Below are 22,617 nucleotides of genomic sequence, written 5' to 3'. Positions count from 1 at the left end.
AAACACAATCTTTCAGCAACGTTAGTTTATATTATAGCCTTACAAATGCCAAAATCTTAAGCCTCTGTTTGAAAAGATAAAGCTTAAAATTTATATGCTGGCATGGAGTCAAAGTGACACACTAAGGAATCAAAAGGCAGTTTTTCCCCCGCTGTGTAGTATATTTTATTTCTTTGTCAATCTGCTTTAATTGTTTCCAAAGCACATGATTAACTCATTTGTAAAACAAAGTAAATGTGCATCTAATGAATATATGAACCACATGAAAACACATTGAACATTAATTTAGTTTTGTGCACTTCACCTAAATTTCAAGCAGAGGTGCAAGCTGATTGCTGATATTTAAGATCAAAGTAGATAAAGTAGAAAACTATTTAAAACAAACAAATGACCAATCTACCTCAAAAAAGCCAATACCAGAGTATCGAATTGTGCTTGCTTTCACTGTTCCATATATCATTATCCAGATTATCACTGCAGATTAATTTTAGTTTGCTCTAAGCCATAACAACTGTTTTCAAAGCTATTGCTTAGAACCACTGAATTGTTTTAAGTGTGTGGTGTTTGTTTTTTTTAATATATGTGTGTATATATATATATATATATATATGAATGACTATGGATTTGTCAAAGACGGGTAAACATAACTTCATTTGTTCACAGAAAAGCTTGCCTAAAGGATTAGAGAAAAGGAAAAAAGGTGATGTCTCTTGACTTAGCAACACTTTTGGTACTTTGCTGTATGACATGCCTACATGCAAACATGAAAAAAAAAAATAGAGGCTAGTTGGTATAAGATTCACACAGAATAAAAATTAACCACAAAAGAAAACCCACAATTCGCTGGGAAAGCAATCTGGTATTTTGAAGAGTATCCCAAGTCTCTTTTGTAGGTCTAACTATATCCAAAGCTTTTACTGACATCCAGGTGATGTAACGCACAACGTGCTTTGTAAATGGGGAGCAGCTGCAAATCTGTGAACACGATCAGGATTCTAAATGCTCTTAACTAATGAGCAACATGGTCTGACATCAACAAGCAATTCAGAGTATCACGTCTTAATCCTCTCTCGCATAGGAAAAAGCAAAAAACACAAAATGAGAAAGAAGAGATACAGAAGTGGTATTAATAGGAAAAAGGTCTGCAGGTACCATGGAAAAGTACCGTCTGACTATGAATCACCAGCATGACAAAGCTCTTTCTGGGAGGAATTAACAGGCATGTTGATGTAGCAACTCATTCACTGAAAAAAATGCTTCTAGCAGAAAGCTGCATCTGTTTGAGCAAAATAAAGATGACTAGATATTAACATCATAACAGCTTCTAGCTGCCTAAAATACTACTACAGAAAACCAGCAACTACTTACATTCCTTTCTCTTTAGACTACTGAACAAGTTATTTATAACTGCTAAGTAAATTATAGGTTAATATGAGAAAAGCATTCTAGCTGTAATTTAACTACACCTCGTAACCTGTTAGTTAGGAAAATATACTCATTGAAGAGTTTACAAATTTCTTCTAGAAACAAGTCTGAAGGTCTAGACATGCTTAATAGTGTCCGAGGTGAGGACAAAAAGGTTTCCCCAACTCCCTTACACTCCAGACAGAAGAAGATGGAAAAATTCTTCTAGAAACAGTTTCAACTTATGAACCATGCTTCCCCACAAGCCTGGGAAAAAAGCAAATTTTAGTGGAGAAGAAGGGAAGAAAGTGGGGAACAAAATTTATGTGAAATGCTTTCTTACAGAATGAATCATGATATAAATGTATTTTAAACTCTGGTCTAAAAGTTGTGACCAATACACTTTAATCCCCTCGTATATTTTCTACAGCTAGCAACATCCTCAAACTAAATCATTTTACCTTAAAATTGTTATTATTAGCAATTATATTTCCCATATACTATTGTACAAATATATAGTCAGTTGTTAATGCTGTACTGCTTCAGCTATAGAATAATTATTTTATAAAAGAATGCCACATCCCTTTTTCAAACTTGAGATGTGGTATTTCTTCTGTACTTGAGTAATGACTTTTACTCTCCACTTACAGGTTATATGATAAAGCATAGAAATTGTATCTCTTTTCTTTAAAAGTCACAGTTTTCCTCTCCTATTTCAGAAATATGTCAATAGCCAAAAAACCTCACTTAACTACCTTAATGTACAAAATAATTCTCTCTGTAATACCAGGCTGTTTGTTTTTTTTTAATTAGTGTAACATTAAATCGCTTGTACTACTCATAAATAATAGAGCAGCATTTTATACATTCTAGTTAAATTACACACTCACCAGTCTTTTTCAAAAGTAAATTGTGCTTATTTTTTAAATTAATAGATATTCTAAAGAGCAGCTCTTTCTTAGAGGGAATTTCTACAGGTTTACAGTATTCTGCTTATAAGTCAGCAGATAAAATAAAACAAATAAAATATTCGACATTCTTTAACCTATGATCCTGTAAGGTAACTACCAATTCTTTGAGGAAGCTTCCCCACTGATCTATACATCCTATAAATATTTAGCCCCATCTGGTGGTTAATTGTTTATCTCATCCCTGCCAAAAGAAAACAAAAACTGCTAACTTTCAGTCCTCTCCAGATGTCTCCGACAGCATTTGCTTCTAGCTGGCAAACACCACTTAGGAAATGAAAACAAGGACAGATGTCTCTGTGCGCTAACTGGCAAGGTCAGGAGCGGAGTTCCTAGGTTGACCTCCATCATCTTCTGGGATAGCATGCCAACCTCAACATCAAATTTCAGCCTGTTATTTGGAAGGTTTAGGCCTTCATATTTTAAGCTCTAATGCAAGACCAAGCTTCCTGTCACCTGTTTTCTCATATTCTGTTATTGCTTTAGATGTTTCCAGGTGCAGATGGTTATATCTATATATAGAGAGAGAGATATTCTGACTACACCCATTCAAAAGCCTCACATGAGCTGCTGACTCACTCATTAGCTTAACAATGCACCAAGGCACAGCACAGGAGTCTTCTGGAAACAAGGCAGGAGAAAGCAGGAAGGAGAGCAGGTCTGGCTTGCTTTGACCACAACATACGTACAAGAACAATCCTGTAATAAAAGGATCCTGTTTCCCTTGAAGTGGTTAAGCCTCACTGTGAGCACTTTGATAAGAACAAGGAAGGCTCCCATATTTCAAATTACAGCAAGATCCTTCCCTGTCTCATGGGAAAAAACCCAAGCAGCAAAATCAGTCTTCAGAGGTGGCCCCAAGGTTGGGAGTCCAACTCCCACGTTCCGCCAGAAGGTCTGGCAGCGCTGCTGCCCATTCCAGAACAACTTCACCCAACTGGTATCTCAGTCTCTTGCTAATGGTTTTACTGATCCAGGAAAGTTTGGCTGAAGAAGAAAAAAACCAAACCCACAACTAAATATATCACTTAGAGCAATTTCCATTTTTACCAAATCCACACAAAATCACAGCAGAATTGTTGGGGGAATAATCAAGAGCAGTAAGGCTTGATAATCTGCCTACTTCAAAGAAAAATGAAAGGGTTTGGTGCATGGTTTGGCTTTTTTACCATCAAGAGAGAAAGAGAGAGATACCAGTGCCAAATGGAAACATACATGGATTTGATTCTTGTAGAAAATGCAAGGCACAGGGTTACCTTCTGCTCATAAGGCATAAATTGAGGAGCTACCTTTCACCACAGTAGGAAAAAATCCAAAGGTAAGCAATGATGAGGGAGAAAGATAAAGAATCGCAATCTGCTCTACAAAAAGAAAAGGAGGTTGTAAGAAACACGGTATGCCATCAGTGATGCCGCAACAACACACCTAAGGCCATAGGTCACATAACCGCAGGGCAATACATGCTACCTGCACATGCCTAAACAGAAACAACTCAGCTCTCCCAAGACCAGAGACCAGTCAACAGCAGCAACACAAGACAATCTCCACTCTGTCCCACATAATGGAAGCACACTAATGCAAAGCACAGAGTAAGAGATCTCAACAAGTGGAAAAAAAAACACAACACACTATATATATATCTATCACAGAATCACAGAATGTCTGGGGTTGGAATGAACCTCTGGAGATCATCTAGTCCAACCCACCTGCTAAAGCAGGTTCACCCAGAGCAGATCACACAGGAATGTGTCCAGGCGGGTTTTGAATGTCTCCAGAGAAGGAGACTCCATATGAAATTGCTTCCTGCTCTTTTCCAGACTACTTCTCCATTTTGCTGCAAGTGTTCTGAATATAAATTTTGTCTTCTCATAAACTTGCAGCCTCTCCGGTTTGGTAATGCTAAGCAAACTTAATAAGATATTTTACCACCCAGGTCATTAGCAAAAATACTGAAGCCTGGAGGAGTCAGTCCCATTTCTGAGTCCAGTTTTCCAACTGGTTGAAGGAAAAAAAAAAAACCAACCTGTTAGTGGGAGATTACAAAGGAAGAAGAAGGAAGCAAAAGGAAAAAAAAAAAAGGGAAAAAAAAAAAAGAAAAAGGAGCAACTACCATAGCAATTTTGACATTAAACAACAGTGACAGGGGTGGGCACGAAGGTGGAGAGGGTCGTAATAGGAAAGAAAATATTCCTGTCTCAAAAGACCAGTGATGCAGCAGAGGCATGAACAGGCCATTTCAAAGAAAAAAGGAAGGGACTCCTTGAAAAAGCTGGAAATGAACAGAGGGCACCGAGGATATACGGGTGTTAGTAGGAAGAGGAAAATAAATCAGAGACATAAGGAAAGTATGAGACACTACAGATCATAGAAGTGACAGAGCCACTGTCAGGACTCAGGCTGACCTTCAAGCCAGATATCAAAATGTATAATTTTCAGGTCCATTTAAGATTACTTTTATTGCAGAAAAAAAAAAAAACATTACATGGGCAATTCCAGCAACTCTGTCCTGAGCAAGTGTGTCCCTTAATCTCATTGTTCTTATGTGAAGGAAGATAGAACTTGCTTTCTTTGTTAGAAAACAACAGGAAACACCCACCAAATAAAAGTCACTACACCATCACAACATAGGGAAGAGTTTTACCACACAGAAAAAAGAAAAAAAAAAAGAGAGACGCCTAAATTTGAAAAAAGGAACTTCTTTTCTTTCCCTGTCATCTGTTCTTCACATGCTAACCCCTACTAATCACATCCTTCAGTGTACAAGGCAACCCTGCCACTTGCAGGTGAAGCAGAATACAGATTTCAAGGGAGGGAAAGGAGAGGAGAGATGGTACAACACTCCTGCTGAGCAAAGTGCCCTGGCCTACAGGCTGGACAGCCCATAGCACACAAGCAGGCTGTTTCAAAGAGAAGTTCTACAATGAGTCCTGTAATGATTTCAGAAAGAAAAACAAAGATGTTTGGGAACTACAACCATTGCTTGAGAAGACTGTGCCTTACATTTTTCTAACATTCTTCCCTTGTGAACAAAGCTTTGGAAAAAATCAGAGTAAGCTGTGTTTTTTTTTTAATCTATGCCTCACCTATTGCAATGAGTATACAACCAGGTAGGAAAGACAAAAAAGATGGACTAAAGGTTTGGTTCATGCAACCAAAAGCTGTTTAAACTGTTGTGGCATTTGGTTTGGTTTGTTTGTTTGTTGGTTTTTGTTTGTTTTTAAAGAAATACACATACTGCCCAATCATTTTTTCTAAACTTAAACACTCCTGGTGAAACAGCTTTAAGTGCTACTGCAGCCTTCACCAACGTTTTCAAGGCTTTAGGGCCATACAACCTAGGTTGTACTAGGTTATCATCCCTTCTCATCTCATCTGCCTTTTGACCACAAATTATGATGCCCTTGGCAGAGGCAGAGCACATACAACAATTTTGTAGTTGCCAAAGTTCACAGTCCAACAATTTATTTCAGGTCATAATTGCACTCTGGGTTGTGAAGCAAGAGGTGTTGTTTATCAGCAGGGAAGTGGACTGTCAGCTATAACCTGCCCAGCTGCCTCAGCCTCTTAGAGGTCACCCTGTATCACCCTTCACTTCTCCAGAGCCTTCTCACCTATTATTTAAAAATGAATAAATCAAGCAGCAACAGTAGCATTCTACTTAACTACTTCTCACACATCCCCCAGGACTACAAATCACTTTGAAAGTCACCAGCTACTTACGTTTGAATGGCATCAAGTCCTGCCATCTTCATCTTCAACAAGCGGTCGCTCCAGTAATACCGGGGCACCCGTGAGTAGTGAATGCTACCTGAGATGTAACGGAAAGGTCTCCCATCCTTGACAAAGCAGCCAGAGTCATAATCAATCCCAAAACTCCTCTCGGGTATATCCTGTGTACAAAATACAATTAAATACATAATATTTTTCTGCCTTGAAAGACATTGATAACAGTCTACACATCTGTGGGTTGTCCACAATAGAAGGAAAAATGGTGTCCAAGTAACTGATGGTGAATGGCTTTCCAGTAGCTACATATAGCCCACCTGAGCCTAACACCAAAGTACAATACATCTGCAAACCATTCAGCAAGGATAGGATTCTCTATTATGCCAAAATATGCCACATGTTCTCCACTTTTAACAAGTATATACTACCATCTTTCTACATTTTGCAGTTGCTCACACCACTGCAAGTGATGAGGAATTAATTAGGAAAGATGTGGTAAATGGCAACACTTTGCACCCAATGCTTCACAACCTTAATTCCAATTTAATGCCATGCTCAAGTCTAGAAGTAAAAGCCAGCTGGAAGCTTTTGAGGAACAAATACCACATTCTAAATGCTCCGGGGCACCAATTAATAATATGTTTTAAAGCTCAGTTTCTAATAAGTGTAAAACTGTTTGATAGATCTGTCTGGCAAACTGCATACATTTATGTAAGCCACTAAAAATTAGTCATTTTCTGCGAAAGTCCTACTTTCAATACTATTTCAGCTAAGCACACCCCAAACAGTGGAACTTAACTAAGGAGCAGGTAAAGAATAAGAATCTTCACTTCCTAGTCATAAGAAAAATCCCTTAACTTCAAGAGCATGGGATTACTCCTCAGGTGAGCCTATGATCTTAGTAAGATTTTAAACTACTATGACCAACAACAGTACCTCTTTTACTTGTTAAAAACAATGAAAAAAAGAAGACCTTTAAGTGCTTGGCCGTATGCCTTTAAGAACCTTTAAATTTTTTAAACAAACCTTAACACCTCCAATCTTATATCACCCATGTGTCTTTGGCATCACTTTCACCAGTATTACTTTTGTCCTTAACATACCACTGAATAGTTGGTTGCTTGTCCTCATGTTCTATGACTTTGCATTTTATCAGATTTATTACTGCGCACAATAAAAAAAAAATCCCTTCAATGAAAGTTCAGTAGGGATTTATGAAGTAAAATTATGAGTCAGCAAATGTAAGCAGTTAGTTCTTCATACCTATCAGAAAATGTCTTAAGTCAAACAAATAAACCTCATGACCTTATTCTTGCAAGGACTGGCCTTGGCCTGCCCCATATTGAGGATAGGGCTTAGCAATTACAAAACTGATTAATTGAAATAAAAGCAATGTAAATAGAAAGGCAAGAGAGATGCAGACCATCATCCAACCCCACTTGACCCCCCACTACACAAGAGCCATCCACCATCTGAGGAGATCTGCCCAGAGGTTAAGCAGGGACCAACAGACCACACAATTTTGAAGACCCTTCCCATGAAACCACTTCTTTCTGTTAACTGGTGAACAACGTGTACAACTACAGGTAAAGAAAAGCAAAATACAGCAGGCACGTATAAATAGAAAGCTGCAAGTACTGAGACTCCTGGCCAACAATTGGACACAACTGCCAACCAAGACCATACTCTTTGATCGACAAGACAACAAAAAGGAGCCAGGGCAACGTGTCACGGGCCAAAAGAACAAAAAAAACTCCACACCCTCCAGAAAACTGGAGAATTAAATTGCTGAGTAAACATGCCTATCCCTAGGCTGATATTAAATGAAGCAACTGAATGAGATAACACTCTACAAACACTTGAAGACTGCAAACTCCAAAGAGGAGGAAGACTACAGTGTGTTGCAACTGCAATAAAGGCATTTCTTCACAGAAAGCCTTAAAAAAAAAAGCAGTGAAAAATGTCTTAAATGCACATAGCAATCCAAAACATTGTGCCAACAGCAAGCAGAAATTGTCTGTGTGGTGGACATGTAACAACAGATGTGAAAAGATACATCCCTGAGCTGGCAGGGAAACGAGAACTAGAAGGGATTGCCAAGTATTGCAGAGGAGAAGCTATTTAAGTCCTCATCCCACAAACACGGACCCATTCCTAACACGATTTAACAAAGAGTTCCATAAAAGTTGAAATAAATCTTGGATAAACCAAGGTATGGATGTGCCAGGTATCCACAAAGTCAGACCCTTACAGAGCTGAGAAATACTTATGTTCCAGAGCAGTTGGTTTATAACTCAAAGGCTGGGATTCTCCCTGCGGAATTAAGTTGGTTGAGTAACTCCAAGCTGTTAAACCTCAAGCAAATTACCGCTACAGAGGATGCACAGGTATCTACCATCTGCTTACTTTTTTAATTCAAATCTAAGTGACATTTTGCTGATCTTTAATTTATAACCTGCATGTTGATTTCCTGGGCATGCTGCACTAGGATGGATCTGTACTGTGTGTATCCATCCTCTAAGAAAACCATTCACCCTAACGAACACCAAGCAGATGTTCCACATTCTTCAGATGTTTTTTACTCTAGGACACTGTGACAAGTTGGAGCATTAATGTGGTATCCAGTGCTTCAAAATGATCATGATTAAATAAAACTCAGAACCCAAGTGCAGCAATGCAATTCTGCAATATCGACTAAATAAATAAAGTACTAGGGAAAAAAGCACATTAAAAGGCAATTAGCCCTGGAAATAAAGAAGGAGAGTCAAAACAAATTGGTTTTTTCCCCTCTGAAAAAGGATTTTTAACCCCTTCACTTAGATGAGCCACATCAAGAGGTTTATGGAAAAGACACTTGCTCAATTTATGGCAGGTAACTGTTGATAGATGAACATCAAATAAACTGTTTACATAGCTCCACACTCAGGGGACTGACACCTCTGGCAGAAAAACAATAACTTCTTAAAACAATAAAACAATGAAATATTAATTATGAAAGGGATCATCATTGAACTGGTTGACATTTAAAGGCCACGCTTTTAAAGCTATGACCATAACTGTACATCACCTTCCCTACACATACACCTCCTGATACTGCGTTATTATGGGGGTGAGGAGGGGGAGGAAGCTTCTGGAGTCCTTAAACTGATTTATCTCATTCATTGCCCATTATAAACAGACTTCCTTTCGCAATCAATTATTCAGCATTCTTTTATTGGCAGTGCATGACTCCACCCATGGCTTGCAGAGGAGAGACTGCAATGAAACATCAAGAATTTCTGTCTGGCTCTGTCAATGTTGTATACTCACGCTTGTTAATACAGAACGGGAATGAATTCTCTGCATCTCCCTAAAAGCTGGGGTAGTGGGTCTGCTGGTTTGGTAAGCAGATTCAACAGACACACACTAACTGCACAGCTTAAAATGACAGTTCACCCATACCACATCATACTAACGCCCAGCTGAAAACTCAGACCCTTAGAGGCAATGGTGTCTTACATGCTCACAACATACTTGCAGAGAAGCGGGGAAAACTAAAGATTTTGTCTTTTCTTAAATCAAGTAAGAACTTATTTTTGCAACCTTAATGCTCTTTCAACGTCTTATAATGTGTATGTCTCTCAACACAGCAAAGAAAAAGTCAAAGCTTCAGCACACAACACTAAGAGTGGCTAGGATGTCTCATTCTGCAAATTAACGATGCAGGGGTTATTTAATTATCTGGAAAGCAAACAAACGTGGATACAGATCCTCAATGATCCATCTGTGGAAGATTTCTAGCATCTCTTACACAGACCATTCAATCACAGAACACCCCTTTTCAAGGCCCTTTCTCTATCCCAAAGCTTAAGTACCAAAATCGAGAACCACAAACCACTTGTTTTCTTCTGCTCCTTCCAAAAAACTCTTGGTATCCTTTCTCTGCCCTTGCAGTGGTTCTTTTCTCTGCATCACATCCTCATCTCTTCAGCCTGCACTTCGTCCCTCTAGAAGACATTAGGCACATTTAACAGTGGCCTTACCTTTTCCACTTTCCACCATGCCTCACTAAGCAGTATAGGTATAAGATTTCCCCAAACTAGTCAGATTTATTGCCAGTAGCTTTTTGTTGGTAAACAGAATTAGTGTGTTAAAATGATTTGTCATGTATTGCTACAATAAATATCGGTACAAAATAAAAGGCCATTAGAGGCATCTTTCTTGACAAGCGAATAAAGTTTTATTAAATCCCAACATTTAAAGCATTTGTTATACCACAATTTACATATTTTCAAATCCACTCTGTAATGATTATATGATGTAATAAATATATCTTTCACAAAGTGATTATACTGTTCTATTCTGGTATTATTCTGACAGTGATAAACTCCCTCTTCCAATGAACTGGCCTTTAATAAGAATATATATTCATTTAATTAAGTTATCCAGATCAAATACATTCCACACATCCTTAAAAAAATACCAAAAATATTAAAAAATTACAAAATAAGCAGCACAGCATTTTATTTTCATCTGGAATACTGAACGCAAGTCTAAATTACGCACACTCAAGTCAAACTAGGAAAAGAATCGAAAAAGCCTTGGAGGACAACTACGGATTGCTTTCTTGGAAAGATTTTTTAGAAAAGGTTCATTCCTCTTACTACCAAAAAGAAAGTTGACCTCTTTGAAGTGTTCTGGCACAGAAAGAAAACATTTTAAGTGAAAATCATCAAGCAAACAAGCTTTCAGAGGGAGGCAGTTGCAATAAATTTATGAAATTATAATAGGACCACTCCTAAAAGGATGTGTATCTGCTCCTAAAAGGACACACAAAGACCTTCAAAGAAGAGCACATACAAAGCAATGAAGAAATCATCTACGCACCCCTGGGACTGAAGGATCGCTTCAGGTAGGTTTTTGTGCACATTTGGACTGAATGAGGAAATAAAAAGGGCAGGAGAAAAAAAAAAAAGTAGTAACACTAGCAACTCACTGGGAAACCAATAGCACCTAAAAACAGTCCTACAAAAGCCTCTCAGTAAGGAAACTAGCTAAACAATTAATCTTTCTTAACAAAGTAATAACCCTCAGCATGACAAATGAAACGCTGTCCTCCTGGACCACTGGCCTAGAGGGAACACTCTGTTCTACTAAACCCAGAATCCAGCTTTTAACTGAAGACATGTTGATAAGTAAACAAGTTACAGGCTATGACAATTCTCCCTACAGAAGACCACTTGACACTAAGCCACTAATGATAATGAACCTCAGAAGGACCCCATGCAGGCAGTGTTAAATACATGTGTAAACTTCAGGATACTTAAGCAGGTATTATTGCACAAGCATGAAAAAAGTTTACAAAATTATAGGTGCTGGGCAACAGAAATTATCTAGTCTGGCAAGTAAACTGTTCAGGTGTTCAGTTTTCAGACTAAAAGAGGACTGATTTCTCCATCTTGCCAACCTTCCAGCACACATGAAGCATTTATAGCATTTCTTTATATTCTCCTGCAAGTAAAAACGCAAGATGTTTGTACAGAGAAACAGTATACAAAACCAGCTTGGCAGTTAGAAACTGCCTGGGGGTAGAAGGGAGCTGAAGGGAGTGGATGAAGTGAAACTTCACAATCTCGCTTCCAGAAAAGCTTAACTGTACAAAGTCTAAGGTACCCTTCAAATACACTCCCCCACGCCTCCTGCAAAATGAGAACAGGAGCTGAAGAATAAAACAGAAGTGTGTCTGGCTCAGGATCACACACACGAAGGCCGAGAAAAGCTGACCAGCACAGCTCTGGTCCTGCCATCCTCAGCTTCCTGGGTCAGCGCTGGTCTCTCTTGCCTCATGCCACACAGGTGTCCCCGAGAGGAACCCAGGTCCTGGTGGGCAGAAAGGCAGCACAAGGGAGACCCTGCAGACGCAGCTGGAGACCTCAGAGTCAGAGGCAGGAGTCCCAGACTTGTACTGTTCGTGGTGGTTCATACAGCAACACTGAGTAGACGGGGAGGAAAAAGGAAGACATGCAGAAGTAAACTCTTCCATCAGCTTTGACAATATATGCACATTAATTTACATCCTGGCTTTCTTAGATGAACACAAAGATATGGAAGCAAGAATGTTTTTATTAGTATTTTCTAATCTCTCGGATTTCCCAGAATGATATTAGTTACTGCTAAACCCTTCTAGGAAAGACAGAGAAATTCTCCATCCCCCATTATCCTGTGGCAGTTATTCTGCTATGTGCCTGTCAAACAACCAGGATGTTTATAGGCAAATGCTTTTAAAGAAAGTCACCTGCTGCAGAGTTTAGTCTTCCCAAAAAGGACACAATTTACTTGAAATACTAAAACCTTAAAGTTCAAGTATTAACCCATTGAATCTCATTTGCATTGTTTTCATATAGCATCTCCTTAACTCACGTAATAGAAAAATCACAGAAGAGAAATTAACCATAAACAAAAAAATATAGAATGAAGAGAAAATATTTCAGCTTTGGATTTTGTGCTTTACGTCAGGAGGTACTGTATGCTCAGACAGCAACAGAAGTTATGTTAATTATGAGTTTTCTTTCTCATTTGATTTTATTAGAGCACTTTTCAGTAAGCAATTACTAGATACCAAATTATTCTGGGGAAAATGCCTGCTGAAAGAAAGCTACGTTTACCCTTTGGTATCAGTCTCCCCAGTTTTTTAACTGGAAAAAAAAAGAATTCCAGGAACTGATGCCTAACAATTTACTGTACTGGTATGCAGAACAGATTGGAAGCCCTAGTGCATGCTATAGACAGATAGCAGGATAAAGGTATCCAAGCAAAACAAGCAAACAAACAAAACTAAACACATATCCCTTGCCATAACATTTCTAGTGAAAGGTTTCTGGAGTTTACATACACAGTGAACATTCTGTAGTCACTCCCACAAAACATGCAATAGCAATTGCACTACAAGAGATCAGAACTTTACCTGCCTGAGATTTGATAAGGCAGTTGCCTGATGGATAACATAACAGAACATGAAGTAGCTGAGGACACAGATGTTACTGAACATGCACAGGACACACATTATCTCCATGACATCAGTGTTACCTTTAAATGCAGAACTGGATTAATAGTGAACTCAAAGGAAAAATTTCTTCAGTATTTTAACATGCCTGATTTAACGGCCCAAGATACAGTTAGTGTTTTCTGCTCAAACTTAACAGAACCTGCTCAAGTCCACTCTAACATGACTTTTCTCGTTTCCCTGAAAAAAGATTTGCTTTCAGAGCAGAAGATCCAATATGCTGACCAAAAAGGACGGTAAAAGTTTGTCAAATGGAAAGCACCTCAAGGAGAACGTAGAATTATCTCTGTTATTTCAGCTCTGCTGCCCAGCCTCATAGGTATTCCAAAGTACATCGTCCCAGGGCTGACATAGACAAAGGTATTCTGCCCAACTTTGTACAAGCCCACAAAGAAGGGATTCAGAAAATAAGCCCCAGCATTTAGTGGGAACATCTGCCCTCCATGAGTATGGCCAGAGAGAATTAAATTTATGTCTGGTCTCTCCTGAAGGGCCCACTTTGCAGCAACTGGCTGATGAGCTAACAACACTATTGCATGCTCACTGCTACAACCTCTGAGAGCTTTTTTTAAATCCATGCCATGCCCTGAGTAGCGCAATACATCTGCTTCAATATCATCAACACCAGCCAGGCAGAACCAGTCATCAGCGCTCTTTGGTGAAACAATCTTCACATTTTCATTATGGAGTGGCCGAATGTTAAATGATTTTAACAGCTCAAACCAGTTGCTAACATCTGATGTGTAGTACTCATGATTTCCTGTGACAAAGTAAGTCCCCAAAGGAGAGTTAAGTTCTCCAAGAGGCTCAACAGCAGGTCGGATGATCTCTGCCTCAGAGTCAGTCAGGTCCCCAACAATCACAGTGATATCTGGTTTCAAATCCTTAACCATTCTCACAATCATGGCAAGCTTGGTCTTCCCAACCGTAGGCCCCAGATGGATATCTGAAAGCAACACCATTTTCAGATTATTCATTGTTGAGGGCAGCTTGTGAACTGGAACCTCCACTGAATTCACAGTAGGAGGCCGGGAAGCATTTAGCAGCCCAATGACAGTCAGCACAGCAGTCAGCATGACTGCCAGAACTGGTTTCATTGCTGTTCTGTTCTTGTTGCCAGTGATTGCCTTAGCACTTCTTCCAGTCAAGAACTTGTAAGCCTGCTCTACAGAGCCTAGAGTGAAGAGGAAGAAGATAAGAAGGATATAGGACCCCAGACAAGTGTAGGCAGCTAAAGAAAAGAAATAAGGCTCTTCTGCAACAAGAAATAGCAATGTAAAGAAGCTTGAATGAGCCAAAGCCAGAAACATGAACACAGCTATTTTCCATGGCATGAAACAGAAGGAGCTGGCAGCTGAAGACCTGGAGAATGTAGTGACTGTGCATCTCCAAACATGAAGAGATCCTATCGACATGAGTGTATTAGCAAATAGTGCCATCTGCAGCCTTAGAAGCCGATGCCGCATCCTGAATTCGAGTTGTTCTGCCAGATAACTCCGCGATAGCATCATGGAGAAGAAAACCACTCCTGCAGCCACTGCAGCCTTTGCTTCAAGAGGCAGTTGCTTGAAGGAGATCATCTTTGCTTTCTGACTGTTCCCTTGTGTTCTGCAGAGGTCTCCAGTAGGCAATAATGTGGTTATGAAGGGATGCCTTGGGTCAACAAAGCCTGCAACCAGGAACCAGTATCAGCCGTTTTAGAATATTACACACATTCCCTTTTTCCCCAAACTGCAATAAAGGACTGTTAACTCTGTACAGAGTATCCAAGACACTGGGTCATGCAGAATTACTATCACAAAGACAGGGACAAGACTTCTTAATGTGGAATAAACCAGACAACTGAAAACACTGGATTCTGGCAGTCCACTTCCAAGCTCCCTGCCTGCCTCCCTCAATGACTCCTCCTTTTTTTTTCTAAATACGCTGTTTCCTCATTAAGAGTTCCTTATGGTAGATAGCAATAGATCACAACAGTGATATGAGTGCTAGAACTAATCATTATAGTATTTGCAAACAATCATTACAGTAATTTGTACATCCTGTACATGTTCTGTGACTAAGCTGTTCTGCTGTTAACTTAGCATGTGTGTTTTCTGTTCTTCTTCCCAAGCACTTGGCTCCATCTCAAAAGCAGGTATCACCCTACATTAGAGGTATCAAACTCATTTTAGCCAGGGCCCACACCAGTCTCACGCTTGCCTTCAAAGGGATGACTATAATTTTAGGACTGTATAAACGTAGGAGTAGTTACTTACTAATAGCAAGAGGTTCTATTGACGGATGCTACAGCAGCACTGAAATCCCCACTGGAACAGCTGCCAGATGCAAGTGCATTTCCAGAAACTGCACAGCAGACATCCTTCCTTCCAGTTGTGAATAAGACTTCTCCAAAGCCTTGAAAATTGGTAAGACCAGTGAAACACACGTTGTGTTCTGCTACTGACTTCCCACTCACTTCCACTGCATGTACGGTTCCCAAGACACAACACCTATTTCAGCATATCCTGGTCTAAAAGGATATAATTAAGCTGAAAAGGATTAAAACATCACATACTGTGCTTCTTTAGAAGTAAAAGGAACACCAAGTCTCATGTATCTCTGCTCCCAGATTGAAAATAAATAAGCAAGCATCAGTCACGCTTGAATCGTACTGGAATTCCCTGATTTGCTCTGTATTTTGCTCACAGTACAGAATGTTCCTACTTGTGACCAGTTTGCATACTTCTATTTAAAATAAAACAGTAGGTTTATTTTAACCATAGATGAAAAAAAGTTTGGATGGTGTTTCATAACATACAAAACCAAGTCTGAGGTAACAAACTACCTTATTGAAAGTGACTATATGTCACTGCATAGTTTTCACAACGCTTCCTGTCACTAGTCAACACTTAGTCAGAGAAAAAGTAATTAATCATTATACCCCAGATATTTTTTTCCTCTGACCTAGGGAACCAAAGCAGCCTTGTACGGCTCTGCAGTGAGCTTGAGCCTACAAACCCTACCTAGTTTGCCAGGTTGCTTATCTGCAGCATACACTTTGCCAAGCTAGTTTAAAAGAATACTAGCACCTCCGTGATGACAGGACCTTGCCATATTTTGAGGACTAGACCAAGTTTTAAGAAGACCCCCTTCCCTCACTGCTTGTTCAGGGAACCGTGGACTGATAAAGAATCGTGCCTCCCAGTCTCAGTTCCTCAAGCCCTCTCGGCTGTTGCAACACTATTCTTAAAAAACAGTGCTATTTTACACACATGCCTCTACAGAAAATAAACAAGCCTAGGAAGATAAGAGTATAAGAAATGTCCTATGGATTCAAGTCTGCAGTTCCTCTAGATACCACACCATATTCTGTCTGGACAACAGCAATAAGAAATGCTGTTTAAAGAAACTACATGATCCTGGCCACTGCCTGTTGTCTACTTCCTTCATACTCCTCCATCAGACAAAGCTGTTAGAGATGTTGGAAGGCAAATTCTTACCTAGCCATCTTTGTATGTTGTTTATGAACCTGATGCATTTTAATTTCACTAATCCTTTTTTTGGAATGTGTTAAATACTGTTCACTTCTACAACCTCCTGTAGCGGCAAATTCCTGAAAATCACTATATACTTCTAAAGTATTTTATCCATTCTAGGCTAATCTACTAAATCCACCAAGTGCCCCTCTTCTAATCCTACCAAATTTGGTGACTATTGGTTCCCTATTCCTCTTACCCACCACCTTCAGAATTTTTTTAAGCCTCAGCTATAAACCCACCCCTCAGAGACCACACTTGCTATCATCCCATCTTCCCTTTGACTGGTGTCTCCCATGAGGCTGCGCAACTTTTCACACAGCTTTAACCACCTGTGCATCATTCATTTAGCAACATCTATTAAGACAATACAGACACTGCGCTTCAAACTGAAGGCAAAAACAAGAAGGCACAGTTCCCAGAGCAACTGTAAAGACTAAGGGTTTGCCCAGGCCCCTGGTTAGGCAGTAGTAGTGTGCCAGGGGGCAGAGCAGCAAGAAAGTCATAGAATCATACAAGTGTTTCAGTTAGAAGAGACCCTCAGAATCATCAAGTTCAACCGCAACCTAACTCTAGCACTAAACCATGTCCCTAAGAACCTTTTCTAAACACCTTTTAAACACCTCTAGCGATGGTGACTCCACCACTTCCCTGGGCAGACTGTTCCAATGCCTGACAACCCTTTCCGTGAAGAATTTTTTCCTACTATCCAATCTAAACCTCCCCTGGCACAACTTGAGGCCATTTCCTCTTGTCCTATCACTTGCTACTTGGGAGAAGAGACCAACACCCTCCATGCTACAACCTCCTTTCAGGTAGTTGTAGACAGTGAGAAGGTCTCCCCTCAGCCTCCTTTTCTCCAGGCTGAACAGCCCCAGTTCCCTCAGCCACTTCTCGTCAGACTTGTGCTCCAGCCCCCTCACCAGCCTCGTTGATTCTGAACCTGGGCAGAATGGGAAAAATTCCTCTCCCTTCCTCACGCACCACAGGAAGAGCAGGAAGAGCAAGCTCTCCCATTGGATCTACAAATGGAGTGTCAGATCAGTTAACTGCAGCTCAACTTCCACTTCCCCCCTCCCACCCGTGGCTGGTTTAACGAGCCCTTGTAGCATGGTGTAAGAGGCACAGCCGGCAGCTGCGTTCCGGCCCCCAGGCCCCGCAGGCAGCGAGCCCGGCGACTACCGCCCGGGGGGCAAGGGCACGCACCGCCGGCGCTTCCTCAGTACAACACACCGAAGGCCGGTGTGGCCGGGAACGGGCAACCCCCTCAGGATAAGCACCCCCCCTGCTCCGGCAGCTCCCCGCTGCGTGCAGCTACAGGCCCGGCGCCCGCTCCCCGAATAACACCCCCCATGAACCACAAATCACTAACGAACTAAAAACGGACCAAGGTTAATCGCCTTCCTCGGGAGCCAGGCCGGCTCCCGCGCCCCTCAGAGCTCCGGGCCGCCCCTAAATGCAAGGGGCCGCACGGCGCAGCCCCCACCCTGGAGCGGGTGGCCTTAGGGGGAGACAAAAGGACTCACCGCCGCCTGGAGGAGCACTGCCAATCCGGCCAGCGGGACCAGGAACCGAAGCATTCCGAGAGGAGACGGCGGAGGCGGCGCCGCTCAGGCCGCCATGCCATTAAACGGCGGCGTCAGCTGACTGCCTGCCGGGCCGGGCCGGGCCTGTCCGCTCCGCCCCGCTCCGCCCCGCCCCGCCCCGCCCCGCCCCGCTCGGCTCCGCCCCGCCCCGCCCCGCCCCGCCCCGCTCCGCCCCGCCGCCTGCCCGGGAACGGCCCGGCCGCAGCGCGGGCAGGTCCCACTCACAGCGACACCCACAGCAGCGGCGCCCCGCTGTCAGTGCCCTGCCAGCCGGCTCCTGACCTCACCTCCCACTCCCTCCCAGCACACGACACTCGCCACTCGGCCCTGATCTGGGGGTTTGCTTCACATCACAGACTCGCAGAATGACAGAATCACAGAACAGTTTGTGTTGGAAGGGACATTCAAAACTCACCTAGTCCAACCCCCCTGCAACGAGCAGGGACATCTTCAACTAGAACAGGTTGCTCAGGGCCCAGTCCAGCCTGGCATTGAATGTCTGCAGGCATCTACCACTTCTCTGGGCAACCTGTAAATACATTAAAAACAAAAGGAGGGCTTAGGAGAATCACCACCCTTTATTTGATATGGGGGGAAACATAATAACAGAGGACAAGGGAAAGACTGAGGTACTTGCTACATTCTTTACCTCAGTCTTCAATAATAGGACCAGTTATTCTCAGGTTACCCACCCTCTGTGCCAGAAGACAGGGATGGGGAACAGAATGAAGCCCAAATAATCCAAGGGGAAATGGTTGGTGACCTGCTACACTACTTACAACGTGCACAAGTGTATGGGGCTGGATGGGATCCACTCAAGGATTCTGAGAGAGCTGGCAGAAGTGCTCACCAAGCCACTTTCCATTATTTATCAGCAATCCTGGCTCAGTGGGGAAGTCTCAGTTGACTAGAAGTTGGAAAATGTGATGATGCCCATCTACAAGAAGGGTCGGAAGAATGATCTAGGGAATTACAGGCCTGTCAGTCTGACCTTGATGCCAGGAAAGGTCATGGAACAGACCCCCTTGAGTAACAACACACGGCACATACGAGATAACCAAGCAATCAGGCCCAGTCAGCATGGGATTATGAAAGGCAGGCCCTGCTTGGCCAACATGATCTCCTTCTATGACAAGGTGACCCGCTTCGTGGATGAGAGAAAGGCTGTGGATATTGTATACCTAGACTTCAGTAAAGCCTTTGATACCATTTCCTACAGCATTCTCCTGTAGAAACTGGCAGCTCATGGGTGTACCCTGCAACGGATAAAGAACTGGCTGGGTGGCCGGGCCAAAAGAGTTGTGGTGAGCGGAGCCAAATCCAGTTGGCGGCCAGTCACGAGTGGTGTTCCCCAGGGCTCAGTATTTTCTAGATTCTCTAGACTGTGCCACAAGGTGATGGGCACAATGAACCACACCTGAAGTGTTTCTACATGAATGTGCACAGCATGAGAAACAAGCAAGAGGAGCTAGAAGCCTTGGTACTGTCACAGGTATATTATATCATTTGCATAAATGAAAGCTGGTGGGATGACACCTGTGACTAGTGTGCCATGATGGATGGCTACAGGCTCTTCAGGAGGAATAGGCAAGGCAGGCATGGCAAAAGGCACAAATGAAACTTGAAATTCCATCTGAACACAAGAAAACACATTTTTATTGTGAGTTTGGTGAAACACTGAGAGAGGCTGCCTGTTCCCAGCATGACTTGAGCAGTCACCAGTTCAACAGAGGCTTCTCCTCCATGCCTGTCCTCCTCTTGTCCTCACTCCACCGATCCTTGCTGAGGCCTTGTGTGTGGTATCATGAGGCTCTGGATAGAGATGATGCAAGCCAAGGATCCTGTAGATTGCCCGCTTCAGGAGCACAGGGCGTGGGGTGAAATCCATGAGGAAGGTGATCGCTTTTCTGCCCTGGTGCAAGACCCTCATCCTGCTGAGGGTGTCCAGGCTCTTCCTGGATGCTGTACAGGTGTCCTGGTTTTGGGTAACAGGGAGTATCTGCCATGGTTTATTGCCGCCTTGCCTTAAACTCTGACAACCAGAAGGAGGGCAACCGAGCTCTGCTGGCTCCCTGTGCCAGCCAGCAGCAGAGCGCTTCTTGCCCGGTGCCTCTCCACTTGCCCATGAGCCAGGGTCGCCTTCTTGGAGGACCCCCTGTGTCCGGCTGCTGTCCTGGTGCCCAGCAGCTGCCTCTCTGAGAGCCCCATCCTCAGTCCTGCCCCCCATGCTCTTGGGGCTGAACTGGGAGAGGACAAGGGTAGAGGCAGATTGGCGCAAGGGGAGATGGGGGTCCTCCTCTACCTCAGGTTGCCCACTGCAGGGCCAGGGAGCACGGCGGAGCTGGCTGTCTGCTTCTGGATGGTGCTGTCCAGGGACTGAGCCTGGTGACTTTCCAGGCAAGTGCCCGTCATGGTGCAGCTTCTTCTTTAGAAGGTGGAGTTCCAGGGCCTCCTGGGCCTTCTTCGGCAGGACCCAGTTGTCTGGGAACCAGGAGAAGGTGACGGACCCGGTGTTCAGCAGCTCATGGGGCGCTGTCCTGTGGGCTGACGACTTCTGGGACTGCTGCACCAAGGCAGGGAGCGTTCCGAGACAGATCTGTTTGCATTTCCTCCACAAGTGCCCCTCTAGTCTCTTCATGAACTCTTTTCCCCGTTCCGGCGTCAACATGGGAAGAGGATGCGAAACACCAAGTAGGTGGCCACCACCCTCATCAGCTGGGTGTGAGACTGGAGTGATGGGCGAGCTGGCCTGGTGGCTGCTATTTCTGTCCAGCACCAAGGGACCTGGCCCCATGAGCTCGTCAGCCTGGCTGTGAAGCTTGACGCTGGGCTGGGCTGTGGCCAGAACGAGCGGCTCCAGGGCCTCTGGCTCTTGGTGAGTCCGGCCCCTGTTCTGGAGAAGGAGTTTGATCTGCACACGGCGTCCCACACAGCGCCTGCAGCATGACGATGAAGGCGAGTTCCACTCGCAGGTGCTCCGGCGTTTTCGTGGCGGGGCAAATAGTTGCCAGCTCCTCTTCTTGGCGACCTCTGCACACTGCACACAGTTGAGCTCGTAGCACAGGAACTGACCCAGAGACCTGTAGCCGGACACCCACCTCTTCTTGCCTGCAACACATCCAGGGGACACAGCAGCCTGAGCAGAGGCCTCACAGCTGGGTGCAGTGCTGTGGTGAGGCGCCTGGTTCTAGAAGGACATGGGCATGGGCACGGGCACAGCCCAGACCTGGTCGGCAGCCAGAGCACCAGGAATCCAAGCAGCTGGGACAAGTCCAGGACTGTCTCGGCACTGTGCAGAGGCCCCATGGGCGAGGAAGAAGGCCACAGGAGGTATAAGGGGTCATATGGGAGGGATGAGACTCCCTAAGCAGGGATGTGCAAGATCAAGGCAGCGAGGCAGATGGGGACCCCCAGAGCCCTGGTTTGAGCTGCCTTCTAGAGCAGACCCTGGGACAAGCACATCTCTTGTGGATGTGAGGGTGTGACAGCAGCTTGGCTGCCAGGGGCCACGTGGATGGCCAGCCGGACACATTGTCCCCAGCAGCACCTGGCACAGGGGAAGAGCATGGCCTCACCTGGGTCCTGGGTCTCTTTCTGCCACTGGCACCTTTGTCTGCAGCGGGAGACCTGCAAGCACAGCAGCACTGCCTCAGTGACCTTGGCTGAGCCCTGACCCACGGTGCATGTGGGTCCTGTCCAGCCCCATTTCCCCCAAGGCAAAGGAACTTCCAACGAATCACAAGCCGGTCAGCTGGCCAATCTTCCTGGGAAGGGCTCCCCAGGAGCCTTCCTCCTACCTGGTGCCGCTTGCCAGAGAGTCTGCGCCAGCAGCACTGGGTGATCCAGGCTGCCAAGAGCAGGAGGAATGTGCTGGCCCAGAGCAAGGGGAGCCAGCTGTAGAGAGTCATTTCCACAGTGTCCAGCATGCTAGAGCTGAGGTTAAGAGTGGAGAGCAAATGCAGCCCTTTGAAGCTGCTCTTGCCTCCCTTTTGCCCTCCGGGGATGGGGCAGAGACAGTGAGGTCACAGGCATTGTGAGCCTCCTGAGCGCATCACAAATGCTGCAAGAGGGACTCCAGGGGCTGGGTGACTCACCTTTGACACTGTTTCCCACAGCATTCTCCTGGAGAAACTGGCAGCTCATGGCCTGGATGGGTGTACCCTGCAATGGATAAAGAACTGGCTGGATGGCTGGGCCAAAAGAGTTGCGGTGAGCGGAGCCAAATCCAGGTGGCGGCCAGTCACGAGTGGTGTTCCCCAGGGCTCAGTATTTGTGCCGGTTCTGTTTAATATCTTTATCAATGATCTGGATGAGGGGATTGAGTGCACCTTCAGTAAGGTTGCAGACAACACCAAACTGGGTGGGAGTGTTGA

The 22,617-nt window shown here is 43.8% G+C and overlaps 2 protein-coding genes across 5 annotated transcripts in view; both read right to left on the bottom strand.

Moving 5' to 3' along the window:
• The window catches only part of GLB1 (galactosidase beta 1), a 48,984-nt gene extending 30,724 nt beyond the window's left edge, over positions 1–18,260 (bottom strand). Inside the window, exons 1-2 of one of the 2 annotated variants that reach the window (XM_080338774.1) lie at positions 18,185–18,260; positions 6,093–6,262 (exon numbers count right to left, since the gene is read on the bottom strand). In XM_080338774.1, coding sequence (XP_080194900.1) covers positions 6,093–6,262; positions 18,185–18,238 — 224 coding nt within the window. In that variant the 5' untranslated portion in view covers positions 18,239–18,260. Of the gene's footprint in view, positions 1–6,092; positions 6,263–14,502; positions 14,644–18,184 lie in introns of those variants that run through there. The other variant, XM_080338775.1, reaches the window with a different exon arrangement.
• Positions 10,374–18,296, bottom strand: TMPPE (transmembrane protein with metallophosphoesterase domain). 3 transcript variants are annotated; one of them, XM_080338777.1, is made up of 3 exons: positions 18,185–18,279; positions 15,399–15,537; positions 10,374–14,809 (listed from the first exon to the last, which is right to left on the bottom strand). In XM_080338777.1, exon 3 carries the CDS (start codon positions 14,718–14,720, stop codon positions 13,404–13,406), a length of 1,317 nt encoding a protein of 438 aa, XP_080194903.1. In that variant the 5' UTR covers positions 14,721–14,809; positions 15,399–15,537; positions 18,185–18,279; the 3' UTR covers positions 10,374–13,403. The 3 variants fall into 3 exon arrangements, with proteins under 3 accessions (XP_080194903.1, XP_080194904.1, XP_080194905.1); XM_080338778.1 differs by lacking the exon at positions 18,185–18,279 and adding an exon at positions 15,698–15,734; XM_080338779.1 differs by lacking the exon at positions 15,399–15,537 and having other exon boundaries at positions 18,185–18,296.
• Positions 18,297–22,617: the final 4,321 nt, after the last annotated feature.

The sequence above is a fragment of the Nesoenas mayeri genome, assembly GCF_963082525.1.
Source record: "Nesoenas mayeri genome assembly, chromosome: 2".
Lineage (NCBI taxonomy): Eukaryota > Metazoa > Chordata > Aves > Columbiformes > Columbidae > Nesoenas > Nesoenas mayeri.
Note: the sequence above shows the minus strand (reverse complement) of the source record. Positions and strands in the feature narration are given on the sequence as shown.